The 13,529-nt window shown below is 38.2% G+C and overlaps 1 protein-coding gene across 1 annotated transcript; it reads right to left on the bottom strand.

Moving 5' to 3' along the window:
* Positions 1-1,203: 1,203 nt before the first annotated feature.
* On the bottom strand, positions 1,204-7,047 carry PRL (prolactin). The gene is made up of 5 exons (XM_009093894.3): positions 7,020-7,047; positions 5,369-5,550; positions 4,876-4,983; positions 3,264-3,443; positions 1,204-1,395 (listed from the first exon to the last, which is right to left on the bottom strand). Exons 1-5 carry the CDS (start codon positions 7,045-7,047, stop codon positions 1,204-1,206), a joined length of 690 nt encoding a protein of 229 aa, XP_009092142.2.
* Between the last annotated feature and the right edge of the window lie 6,482 nt (positions 7,048-13,529).

Here is a 13,529-nt window from a genome sequence, read left to right as displayed (position 1 = left end):
CAGGAGGGACAGATTTGAAATTCAGCTTCTGTTTGCTGAAACGGTGTGATGAAGCCAAGACTGAGTTTATTTATTGCTTACAAAGACAACATATAGGTATAGTCTGTGGTCAATGGCTTCTGTTGCAATTTGGCTTCTTACTTGCTTACTTGTGTGACTGCAAGATAGATTTTTTCAAAAGTAGTCAATTATTTTGATATTCACCAATTTTCAATGGGTAACCATAGTGTTTTCAAATGAGTGCCCTAAAAAATTTTTGTCTCAACCCAAAGTGAATGGAGACACATTGGGTTTAGCACAAAAGACACCTCAGCTCAGCTGGGGTCCTTTTATGTCTTCAAAATTCTCCAAGTAACTGCAACCACCACATTGCTTGGGAGGAATGGGAAAGGTAGATGGATATGATACAAATGCCCATCATTGCCTTTTGAGACCTACTGAAACCACTTGGTTCCTTTGCCCTCAGACAGTTACTTCAAATATAATGGACCTTCCCTTGGAAATGCCTTTTCTCATCAGTGGAGATGTAAATATATCTGTATCTCTGTCCTTGAAATACTGGATGTGTCTTCTCTCTCCATGAATTGCATGGGGAATCAAAGGCTGTGTTAGCCAGGATGGCTTTCTTAACCTTCCTCTCCCCTGCTCTGACAGATTTTGTACTGAGTAAAGAGTTGATATAAGCAGATTAGATTTCAGACAAAAATTTCACTTTAGGGTAGTTTAGTGTGATTAATCTGCCTTTTTATATCCCTGCTTTTTGTTTCCTCCCTTTTTGGAGAGGGTGTAAAAACCAATGCAAGTAAGAAATCCTGTCATCAGTAACTGGAGATTGAGATCCCAAAAGAGGAGCTACCGTTAAAGGTATACACCATGCCATCCATTTTCTATTCACTGATACCACCCAGTGTTACATGCTTTTGTGTTTAAGAACATTTTTATTTGTATTTGCATCCTGTTTATCACTGAAATGCTACTAGGGGAGGAGATTAGACAGAAAGGTATATTCTTGTCATACAAGTGGTTGGTAATATTTTAAAGCACCAACACATATGGTGCTAATTGTTGCAGCCAGAATTCATACAAACACGCCTGAAAGTTACTGATGATACAGATTCTGCAGAGTGTGTGATTTTCATAAAGTGGCAAAGCATCAAGAGCACACGATGAATGACTTCAGTACGTGACCAGGCCCATGACTACTCAACAATTGTTGTCGTGGATTAGGCGGCACTTCAAAACCTTGAGATAGTTGTCGATTTTGTGGGAATCTCGACGGAGGCAGTGGAGCAGGTTGTAAAAGGCAAAGAGTCTGGAGTCTTCATCAGCAAGCTGCAGGGATGGAAGTCCATCCCACGGAGTGTAAATTTCATTTTCGACCTCTCCAGAGTGGACCTAAATACACAAAGTGGTATTAATAGTAAATTATAGTGAGCCTGACTGGATATAGAAGGCAGAATTTAAAATACTGTCCTTGAAGAATGTTAGTGTATGGCTTCTAATGTGCCTTCTGCTGCTGCTCACATTATTCTGTACAATGTTCTATATCTTCATGCATATTTTGAATGAATTTGTCAGATTTTTCAGTATTTTCCTAAAACAGGTGAAAAGCATAACTGTCTCAGTAGTGTTTTAAGAGAGCTAGTGTATTAACCAGTATTCAGGGAAACCTGACTTTGCAGAGAAATCAATCCTTCTTTCATGCTTGGCCTCATCAGGGACATCTCTCTTTGTCTCTCTCCACCTTCAAACTTTGTTAAAACTCATTCTTAGAAGTTGACCATGTGCAACAAACAGATTAGTCTCAGCCCTTATCAGAAAAATCTCTCAATAATACATATTCAGAAGTACTGGCTCCATCAAAAGAAACCAAAAAAAGTTGACTGATACAATGACTTCTAATGTAAGAAAACTACATATCTGAACACATGTAGTGAGTTAGTATCTGAGGTGGACTGATTTAGGTCTCCTGGTTTGAAGACAATCATTAATTTTCTATTATCACATAAATCTACCTTTCATAGCAGGAAGGAAGTCTGTGCTTATTGGTGTTTGTGCACCATCCTTATTTCACACAAGTCATACTCTGAAAAGACATAGGAGAGTATCTGTGGAGCTGCTATCATTCAGTTTAAGCAAAAGGCAAAAAAAAAAAAAAAAAGACCCACTATGACTTAAAAATATGGTTTGACACTAATGAATGAGCCAGTCTTATCTCTTTCTGTAAATAATGTGAATGAGAAGGTGGTGACAGGGCAACCGGAGCAGCACCTGACTTCTTACTCTTATCTTGGACCCTCAGCTGTGCCCTTTTTACACATGGATGTGTGATAGAGATGTATTTGATTACACTGATAAATGCATTTGTAGCCTGGACGGTATAAGGTTTCAGAGTGAAGAGACACCTAACTGACAGAGAGACCTTGAGTGATCTAGTGAAAAGTGGTGGATACAGTGATGGTGGCACTCTTCGTGCTGTTCAGCTGCTCAGAGCAGGGAAGTCAGAACCTATTGTCAACATCTAACTCACTGACAGAATGATAAATTCACCGACTAACAGAGGCCCCTTTAAAAATAAACAGGCAAGAGCTGGTTTTGTTCAGGAAAGCTTTCAGTCAATTAGTGGCAACAAGAGTTATTCAAGTATGGGTTTTGTGAGACAACAGCCTTGTTGTCTAAACTCACAAGTTTAGGGGGAGCCAAGTCAGACACAGAGTCCAGAGGAATCAGTGTGGTGTGAAAAGAGAAATGAAAGATATCAGGGTTACTTTGTATGCCACATCTTTGCAATAGCCCAGACTCCCAGAGCTGTTTTAAACACAGAACACAGTATCTGTTTCCAAGACCTCTGCATAATACCTATTTGTATACAGATGCATATAAATATGCTGAAACATATATATACGTGCATATGGAAAAAATGGGGATGTATCCTTAAACAATCAGGATTGCAAATTAAAAATGCTCAAAGATTGAATGACCATAGTCAGTCCTGATGATTACACCTTCCCCTGAAGCACAACTTCATGGGAGTGTCATGGGTTGTTCTATGACAACCATATCGCATTGTCTTTTTAGAAATTGCAAAATAGCAGAAGAAATCTGAAAGAAGAAAGCTGAAAAGTTCTCAGACTTGACTACTTTGTATTCCTTTTTTATCCTCACATCTACTATTTCCTTTCATATTCCAGGTAGAGAGAGCCTATCAATGTACGTGTCTTCCTTAAAGCAATTGGCTGGAAGGATGGTAAGAACCGACTTACACGTCCAACTATTTTCTCCATTCCTTCTAGAAGCCGCTTGTTTTGTTCTTCAATCTCCACAGCCTTCCAGAGAATGGTTTCTGGAGCTTCTTTGATTCTTTGTACTTCAGAGGCCAGGTGGATCAGGGGATCATTCCAGGAGCGCAGAACTCCCAGTATTAAATTCAGTAGGTCTTCGTGCTGCACACCCATAGCAAGGGAAGGTGGTTAAAAGAAGAAAGTTAATTCTGGTAAAATTAGAAGGCACTTAGAGCAGTGTCCTCAGACATTGTGATTTAGGAACTCATTCCAGGACCTATCCCTGAATGTGCCCTATAGCCCTGTCTTAGTTACCTCTGTGCAATTGCATTTCTGAAGTTTGTCATTGGTGTCATCATGTTCTACAATATTTGCATGAGCCATTCTGCGATGGAAAATATACTTGAATACTCTCAGCATTAAAAATTAGCAAGTGTAACTATGTGTCATCTCTGTGAAGGGAAACCCAGAGCTCCTTATCTGATTTTTGATGAACATTTTAAAATCCACTGATTATTTTTATAATTTTTTTTTAATTTAGTACTGACTGGAAGGTACACATTATGGTAAACCACCAAACAGCTTTTATTGCCTCTACATAACTCATCTGTCCTCCCGTTTGAACAGTGCTTCCAGCAGTAGCTCTCTGGTTTTAAAAATTGTCCTCTCTTGTGGGCAATAGGAATTCATCAAGCCTGTGGTTAAGTTCATGGCAGTATTAAACCTTTTCTTCTTTGCTAGATGCACAACCCAGGGCTGTGAATTCTATTGCTCCCACTAGAAATTCTAAATGACACACTGAGAAGCTGGTGATACTGTGAGATTGTGAAGATATCACCACCACCATGAAACACATAGAGATTTTGCTTTGGAACAGCCCCATTTTTACAGCTCTGCTTATTTTTTTCTCCAGAGCATATTCAAATCATATCTGTGAGGGTAGACTGAATGAGATCATCTTCACTGAGGTTTATAATTATTATAAATGATGTGGGTATGCAGTGTGTTTCTATTTACACATATTTTGCAGATTTTCACACTAGAGTCTTTGTATCTGGATGATGATGTGACCACTTTAGCCTACTGGTAACAGAAAGAATATCTATTCAATGTTTTTTTAGTAATGCCAGTGTTTTGAGTTATTGGAAAACTATTTACCTCTGTCTGTATACAGCAATGTGTTTTTATGTTTTTAAATACATTAACTGTGTATAAGATGATTTAAGATAATGTTTAAAGGTTGTAGTGTTCTCAGCACTGCACAAACATGGTGACTGGCATTGCTCCATGAGGTTGTATTTTAATTGGGATTAAGACGCAATGGTTAAATGTACCATTCAGGAAAAGGAAGGGATGATGAAAGTCACTGGTGCTTATATAAGCTGTATGGTTTGTAACTTAGCATCTGCAAATGTTAAATCAACTTTGGATTTTTGGTGCTTTTCTCTTCCTGACTTTTAAATTCTGATTGAGTTGATCTCCCTCTCACTCTGAAAGATTGAGTACTATATATATTTCTCACTATTCTGTAACCCTCCTTCCCTGCCTTCCCCTGCTCTGTCTCTCACCAAATTACACTGGAAGTGGGACTCACATGAATCTGCTGGGCCTGCTCCTTATCTTCAGGAGTGGTTAAGGACGCAGTGTGGCAGCTGTTGACAGCTTTTGCAATGAAACCCCGGCCCTGGGCGTAGCGTTCATCCTGCAGATCAGCACGGACAGGTGTTATTGAGAGAGAAAGGTAAGGGCTTCAGCTCAAACACTGTGCTAGCTAATCGTTGTTCCATAGCTTTTATCACTGCTTTTATGCTGCAAAGGTCAAAAGTTTCTGGCGAGCCTCTAGAGTGGAACTGGCACCCAGCAAAAACAAATGTTCCACAGAAGAATGATGGGAAAATGGTATCTTTTAACAGAAGTGCTGGGGATCTTAGCAACATTCAGGACTATGTACCAATTTGGTCCCCACTGGGACTTTCACCAGACGGCAGTCATACTTGTTTACTTATTATATGTTAACATGTGTTTGTGATTAAAAAGTATTAAATTTCAATTTTATATTTTCTTGCTCTCAGGAAAAGAGTACTTACAAATTCATTGAACATTTCCGAAGAGAGGAAGTGAATGTAGTGTGAAAGTTTAACTGCTCGGTCAAAAAGCTCCTCAAGGGAAAGCTGGCAATTGACAGATCCATTTGGGCAGATTGGCATAGAGGTCACTCCTTCCTTTGTCAGAAGCATGTGGGACACCAGAAGGGCAGCCAGCAACAAACCTGTTCAAGTTTAAAACACGGTGAAATGGGCTCACATTGACTTGCAGGTGCATTTAGAAGCAGCTGTCAGAGCCAGATGCTGGGTGATTTGGGTTGTGCTGTCACACGGTTCAGAGTACCCTCCGTGCTGGCTGCTCCAGCAGTGGAGGACAGACACACTGTAATTCTATAATTCTTTTATGCTTTCTCCCCTCCGTGATCCTGATGGTATAGCAGAGCCAGTTACAGAGTTTGAGGAGACAAGGTAACCTGTACTGTAGTGCGCAGTGTATTCTGAAGCCACTGACTACGTGCCTGGCTTTATAACAGAGTGATAAACAGAAGAAAAAACAAATCAAACTTCTTCACAGTGCAAACATAGATACATATTTATATTTATGCAGATATATAAGTTTGGAAAATAGTTTGGTCTTTTTTTCTTTCTTTCTTTCTTTCTTCTTTTTTTCTCTTTCCCTCCACCTTGTCCCAGAGGTCCCTTTCTTCTTGCAAACATTTAGAGTTAAAATTAATTTTTGTGGGAGGATTGTTAGGTCACTCTTAAGGCTGTGATTGTCCTGGGAGTTCCTTCAAAAGATTTCCAGCAGCTGTGCTTCTTTGCTCTTTAGAGTTTAACCCCAAATTTTCTACTTCTAAGAAATCACTGATAGTTTTTGTCTGTTCTCCTGAGCTTCTGAAACTCATATAGAGGACTTCTCCTTATCTAAAGCATAAAACTACATCTGCCTAAAACTTTTGATGTTAACTTAGCAGAATTAAGTTTTTTATTTCAGTGAAATAAAATAGACAGAGAAAAGTAATGGCAAATAATTAAAATATTTGGTAAAGGAATGTACTTGTTCTGAGACTTTTACTTCTGGAAAATGACCTGTCCCTTTATTGGTTCACTAGACTTATTTAAAATGCTCAATGAAAGTGTGATTCATAAATCAGCAAAACTCCCTAAGGATGTCACGTGATAAGTTTCTTTCTAGGTCTACATTCAAAAAAGGTGGATTTACACAATATAGAAGTAAGCCTTCTTCCTCCCCCATAAGCAAGGTACATGCTGGATGCTGCATTTAGGAAAGTACACTAAGGAGTAACTTTGTAAAAACCTGAGACTTGTTGGCTTGGAAAGTCTATGAACATTTTGAAAACAATTATTTCAAAATTACCACATCACCTCTCGATTTGTGGGTAATGACATCTAGTCATAGCCTTCTGAGTGGTGCAGCAAACCAGTCCAGATCCTAACTTTCACGTGCAGGTGTGACACACCTCAGCCCAATTTTTTGTGACACCACCCAATGCAAAGGTACTCTTAGAAGACAAAAGGCATCAAGCTCCTTTCTTCAAGTTTTGCCCTTCCTGGAAAATTATGTGGTTGGAAGACCTCAGTCTCTAATTTGTTACATTTCAGATGCCTCCTAATTCAATCAAAATGGAAAGAAGTATAAAAACTATCAGCAGGTGAATGTCAAAATTCTTACCTTTCAGTGAAGCCCCCCTGGTGCTCATGGTCGGCATCCTGGACGATGACTTTCTCTACCAGAAAGACACCTCAATGCCTGCTGCTATTCTCCTCACATACCACTTTTATATACACCATCCAGGGTCCATTTTGCATACATTCAGCAGGTTGTGGAGTTTGCCTCGATAATGACAAACATCAAATTGCCTTTCTTCCACATTCATATTCAGTATTTTTTGGTTCTTTTTTTTTTTTTTTTTTTTTTTTAATTTTAGCTGTGAGGGGGAATTTCATTAATAAGTTGAGCTGTGGGATCTCAAGCAAGACTGAATGAAGAGAGTGCCAATATTTTGCCCTGAATGAGATGAAAATGCCATTGGTCTTGGAAATCTTCAGTTCTGAGACAGATATTCTCAATGTTGCTAGCTAGCTGTTCTCACTCCTCATGATAGTCTTCTCACCCGTCCTTGTGGCTTCAGCCATCTCAGCTCGCTTACATTAAAATTCTGGCTATTTGTGGGAGGCAAACAGTAGTTTACAGTATCCCCATTAAGAGAAATAGCATAAATTGAACAGAAATTTATCCAGAGTAAAGGGAACTGAGGCTCCTGGAAAGACAGGTCACTATCTGTTAGATTATAGATACAACATTCATGGTCAGCTACCATCTTGGTATAACTGATCCTCTGTCTGAGAGATGTTTAGAAAAATAGGCTGAGTTTTTCCATTTAAAAAAGGAAAAAATTAGAAGAACTGAAGAAGTTAGAAGTTAGATGTTTACTGCTTAATCTGAAATGCCTCATGAATAAGTTAGCATTGTTTAAAAAAACAAACCCAACCTCTACAAAACCATGAAATTATTTTCTATACTCAAAAACCCTCTGCGTAAAAGATGGGCATTTCCACCACATGCAAAACATGTGCTGTCGTCAGCAATGAGGTTTGTTCTCGGTTCTGATGCATCTGTGGTAAGCTGCAAACCAGCCTGAGCAGGTTGGCCCTGTTTTCTTCTTGTGTGAGGCTCATCTGCATGAATATGTTAGCAAAAATATAACCTTTCATCTGTTTCTCAGGTCCATTTATCCATGGAGAAACTTTCCAAATTAGATGGTCATGATGAATAAGGCATAGAGTGTTAATGAATTTTCTTGCCTTTAGACAACTTGTTCCATACCTGTGGAATGGGTATACATGCAACCCAGAATCCTTCATTATTTCAGGATTCTTGAAGTAATGATGAACAAGGGAGAAGAAAGGTTAAGCATTTAGGGAAGGCATTCCTTGGGAAACAAGATATTTCAGCAATAAGCCAGAACCAGTAACAGATGGTCTACCTTTGCTAAATTCTAGGATTTTTGCTAAAACAGTTTGTTCTGCTTAGAGGCTGCACCTTTACTGGAAATTGAGGTTCTGCTGAGCAAATGAAGCAGTTGTTTTCTGCAGCAGGAAAGGGGGCAATTTGATGAAGGCAGTAATATTAGAATGGGGCCACAGCAAAAACTCTAGCATGGATGGTAGAAAAAACTGCTGTCTTCTAAACTGTAGTTAATGGCTTATGAGCTTGATTTAATTCAGCTTCATTTGAAAACCTGCCCCAATAAGATTACAGGTGAGACTGAAAAATCCTGGTATCTTACATTAGAAGAGTCCTGTGAATTAGATGAATGAGTAGTTCTGAACCCACCTGTTGCTCTTTCATTCACTAGTCTCCTTTTCTTGGCATTTTGAGGGTTTGGAGGTGGGGCCAAAATAAGGCACTCAGTTAATTAATATTGAGGACTAGATAACAAAGGCAACAGGTAAACTCCCTAGTCTGTCTTTCTGTTTTTGGGCAGGGAGGCTTCTCTGAGGCCTGATGGCATCAGCTGAAGTCAATATCCTCATATGACTTAGTTTGGAGGATAACCTACCGCTTGCTGTGTAAATATAGACAAGCACCTTAAATGTAGATCACAAGAGAGTGGTTTATTTGAAATCACTGCATGACGTTTTATTAAAAATATTCTACCACAAAATAATACAATTCAATTTTTTCTTGCACCCTCAAATACTATACAAACATGAATGGATTAAAATTGTCAGGAATCAAGAATCATAGGCAAGAGCACTCTAGATAATAGATAACTATAAAGGTGAAGTTCTTTTACTAGGTGTGAGAACTGACGTAGAGGTTAAGTTTATTTGTGTCTGCACAGGAAGTCTTCAGGGGAAAAATAAAATAAAATTCCGGATTCCAAGACCTACACTTTCAGTGAAGAACATAATTTCTTACTAGCACCAAGGATGAAAAAAAAAGGGGGAGAGAAAGAAAAGAGAGGAAGAGTCACAATACCAGGAATAAATAGATTAAAATGTTAATTTTCTTTTATAAATTAGGAATTTTTTCCTATTTAAAAGCTTAATAAAAACTTGAAAGTAACTGAAAATGCTTCCTTCTGCCTTTTTAAAGTGACCTGGCTTTATATGCTCCAAAGACATAGAATATGGCATCCCATTGTCTCTGATTATTCTCTGAATCATGGAAAGGAAGTTCATTCTAGCCCCCAATAACCACCTAATTGCCTAATTTTAACAATAACTCAAGACAGCAGTGTAGCTAGCTGGACAGTTACCATTACTGAGTAAAAAGCCTCTGGAACAACATGAGAGACTGCAAAGCACAGCAAAGCACAGCTCTGGTTAGCAGCATGTTTCCATCTCCCTTGGTATTTAAGTTCTGCCTAAAAAAAAAAAATATATATATATATATATATATATATATATATATAATATAATTATTGTTTTAAAATGATCACATTCCTTTCATCTTCAAGGTCTTTCCTGGAAATAAAATGAGCAGTTGTTACCACCCAGTGTAAGCAACATACCAAAAGCACTACTTACTATAGGCAGACTCTATTATATAACTTTTAGCTCATTATTCATGCTTCATAGGCATTACATGTGATGTATCAATATTATAGATAACAACATTTAGTGCTTGTTTCTCAATAACCTTATCTTTTTATCTCATATCAGGTTTCAAGCTGTGAATTAGACTGTGGCATCTTGATTGAGAGCTATTGATCAGTACTGGAAGATCAAAAATTCCAATTCCATTTTATTTAAAGTTTTTGAGATATGAAAAGTTCTGTATTTGATTGATGGCTAATGCAGAAAAATGAAAAATCTTTTCTAATAGAATAGCTCTTTGCAGAATATTTAAGTAGTTTAAATGAAGACTGGTAATATGACTTGATTTTGACTTTTACTTACTTAGAAGTATCTGTCTTTATTAACAGAACATTAGTTGATGCAGAAGTTTGAAATATCAAATTTTTGTTATGTATTTAAAAGATGATCCCCACGTGCAGATCATGCAAAGAATGAATGTTCAGAAAAATATTCCTGTATGTGATCTAAATAATTAACTCTTTGGATATACGTAAAAAAAAAAAAAAAAAAGGTTTATGTGTTCTTGTCCTCTTGTTTTGCACATGCAATGAGAAATAAAAAGAAAGTCAAGGCCCCTCTGTAATTAAATCTGGCAAAGGATGTCAAGAAGAACAAGAAGGGCTTTTTCAAATACATGAATAACAAAGGAAAGCTAAGGATAATGTGGGCCTGCTACCAAATGGAAGGGACACCCCGGTAACAGAGGAAGCAGAGAAGGCAGAACTGCTGAATGCTGCCTTTGCACTGGGACAAGACCAGCCTGCAGGAATCTCTGACCTTGGAGACCGGGGTAGAGGGGTGCTGGAAGGAAAACTTTCCTTTGAGCAGAAGGATTGGGTTCAAGAACACCCAGGCAAACTTTATATCCTCAAGTCCATGGGCCCTGCTAGGATTTATCCCCAAGTGCTGAGAGAATGGATGGACACCATGGCAAGACCACTCACATCACCTTTGAAAATTGGTGGCACTCAGTAGAGGTGCCTGAGAACTGAAAAAAAGGAAATATCACTCTGGTTTCCAAAAAGGGCAAATAAGAGGACCCAGGCTACCAGACAGTCAGCCTCACCTCAATCCCTGGAAAGGTGATGGAGCATCCATTCCGGGGGCCGTCTGTATGGAGGACAGGAATGTGATCAGGAGTAGTCAGTGTGGCTACACTAAAGGCAAATCATGCTTGGCCAACCTGATTGCCTTCTATGATGAGCCAACTACCTGGATAGCTCAGGGGAGAGTAGTGGATATTGTGGAAAGCAGCTCTGTGGAGAAGGACCTTGGGGTCTTGTCTTTCTTTTATAGAATATTTGCTAAATTATCCTGTCAACTTTACTTAGTGGTTGGGTTTGAAAAGTTGTAAAACTGTTTTATTTGGATCAACCCTAAATGTGCTCCTCAGATCACATTAAATTTTCATAAAATCATAAAGCTGTTGAATGGTTTGGAAGGTAAAGTTCATCTTGTTCCAAAGCCCCTGCCATGGAGATGGGCACCTTTCACTAGACCAGGTTGCTCAAAGCCCCATCCAAACTTGTGGAAAGCCTATTTGGAAGAGGAAAATAAACAGAATATTTTTTTCAGTGTAGATTTAAATGAAAAATATTTTGTCTTCTATGATTAGTCCCTATGAGGTCCATGAAACTTTTCTGCAGAATTTAAGAACATGATTTTCTAGGATGCTATTAAACAAGGGCTCTTTCTTCTCCCATCTTCTTCACATAGGGAACAGGAGAATTTTAAAAACACTCTTTCCAAATGTTTGTTTCAGCAAAACCAGCAAAATGGGGATTGAGTCCTTTCTCAATGTGTTCTCTGCATGTAGGCTGATAAAAAATAGACAAGAACATAAGGGAAAATAATTCCATAAGGAGGAAAAAAGGGTGGAAATATTTGGGAGATTTTTGGGTTTACTCTTAATTCACGTACTAATGTGGTTTCGTAAAATTTCAGAAGTAGACAAAAAATGAAATGGCAAAGCATGCTTTAAAAATAATTTATCAACATTACCACTATGATGCCATACATCTAAGTACACCATGAAATACTGAGTGTGAATCCCAAGTAGAATTCCAGCTAACGATAGCAAAAACCCAGGGGACATTGTAAAGAATGGAGTAAAAGCTGGCTAGTGTATATTGTTCCTGATACTTGTAGTTGCTCAGTGGCTCAGTGCTCACTAATGCTGTATCTGTGAATTATCAAATAACTTGGCAGTATAAATTTGATCTGGCTCACACATAACTGCATCGTGGCACTTCAGGTGAGTTATTGGGAGACCACATTATGGAACTTGTTCTGGCCTGATACTTGACACCAGATTTATCTGGCTCTTGGAGGTCAGATGATAAGGATCTGACATCTGCTAGGACAGAGATGCACTACAAAACTTTTTGTATGAATGTGAAGTAGCAGGCTGAGCCCTTGCTGGCTCAGCATTTAATGTCTTGTGGTTGCAATGTTATTCATCCAATACCTTAAATCCAATTTTCCTTTTTAGAGGTGAAGACTAGAGATTTTAAAAGTGAAGGGGAGTCTCCACCCTCCAAAAAAATCTTTAGAGTGGGTTCCTGGGACCATTGCTATATCATTGATATTTTAACTAGTTGTTACAGCTACCCAGTTTGAGTTTTGTTCTGCTTTTGGGATGGTGGAATAACCTCTTCTGCCATAGCTGGCTTGATTTCCAAAGCTGTGAGATACAGGCCAGTCAAAAAGAGGAAGTATGTAAGTATTTGCACACTTTGACTTATAAGATACTGCTATAAAAACATCACTGTTTCAGTTCTTCCTTAACCTCAAGAAAAAGAGTGCTTGATTCTGAGGCACATTGAGCATCAGAACTCCGAAGACTGAAGATCTAGTGATTTAAATAATTTCTGTAGGTTTTGCTTGTTTTCCCATATATTAGCTTTTATCTAGGATTTTTTCCCTTGACAATATTCAGCTACAATCATAGCTACAATATGCTGCAATCAGGTTATTTTCCATAAGGTCCAGATTTCAGCTAATCATTTTCAGAATAAAGTGGACTAAATTGCAAGATTTTACTCAGGGTAGACATGCCACATAGGAATCCACTGGTGGGTAGGGATATTATTGGTATTGGTTTTAGTTATTATATTTGTGTAACACACTTCTAATAAAAAGTAATAAACAGTAAAATTACTATCAGAAGACTGGAATTTTCCTGCCAGTGAGTGGGGAATAGGAGAAATAGAGCTTGGTTTAAATATTTGCATATTTTTAATTCTATGGATAAATGCACCACTGGAAAAATATTTCCTTAAGTGCTTTGTGGAACTAGAGTCTGTAAAAGTAAGAGGATTTTTTTTTTCAATTGCAAATACATTGAAAAGAGCACTGGAGTGTGTACAGAGATTTTGAGCACATTTGAATAGGAAGGTATTTCCAGAGATTGTGGTAAGCATGCTTCTGTTTTAGCATGCAGTGTTTGATTTTAGTACTGGATAGCAACACAAAATGGCAAATGGCAGTTTTGTCCTGTCCTTTAGAAGTGCATTTTGTAAAGATGCACTTTTCCTCTGATGTGAAATGCATATGCTCATTGGTCCAATAATTTCTGATATATATGTCAGGATTG

Source organism: Serinus canaria, chromosome 2, assembly GCF_022539315.1.
Source record: "Serinus canaria isolate serCan28SL12 chromosome 2, serCan2020, whole genome shotgun sequence".
In the NCBI taxonomy this organism is placed as follows: domain Eukaryota; kingdom Metazoa; phylum Chordata; class Aves; order Passeriformes; family Fringillidae; genus Serinus; species Serinus canaria.
The sequence above is the reverse complement of the archived record's forward strand: the minus strand, read 5'-3'. Positions and strand labels throughout refer to the sequence as shown.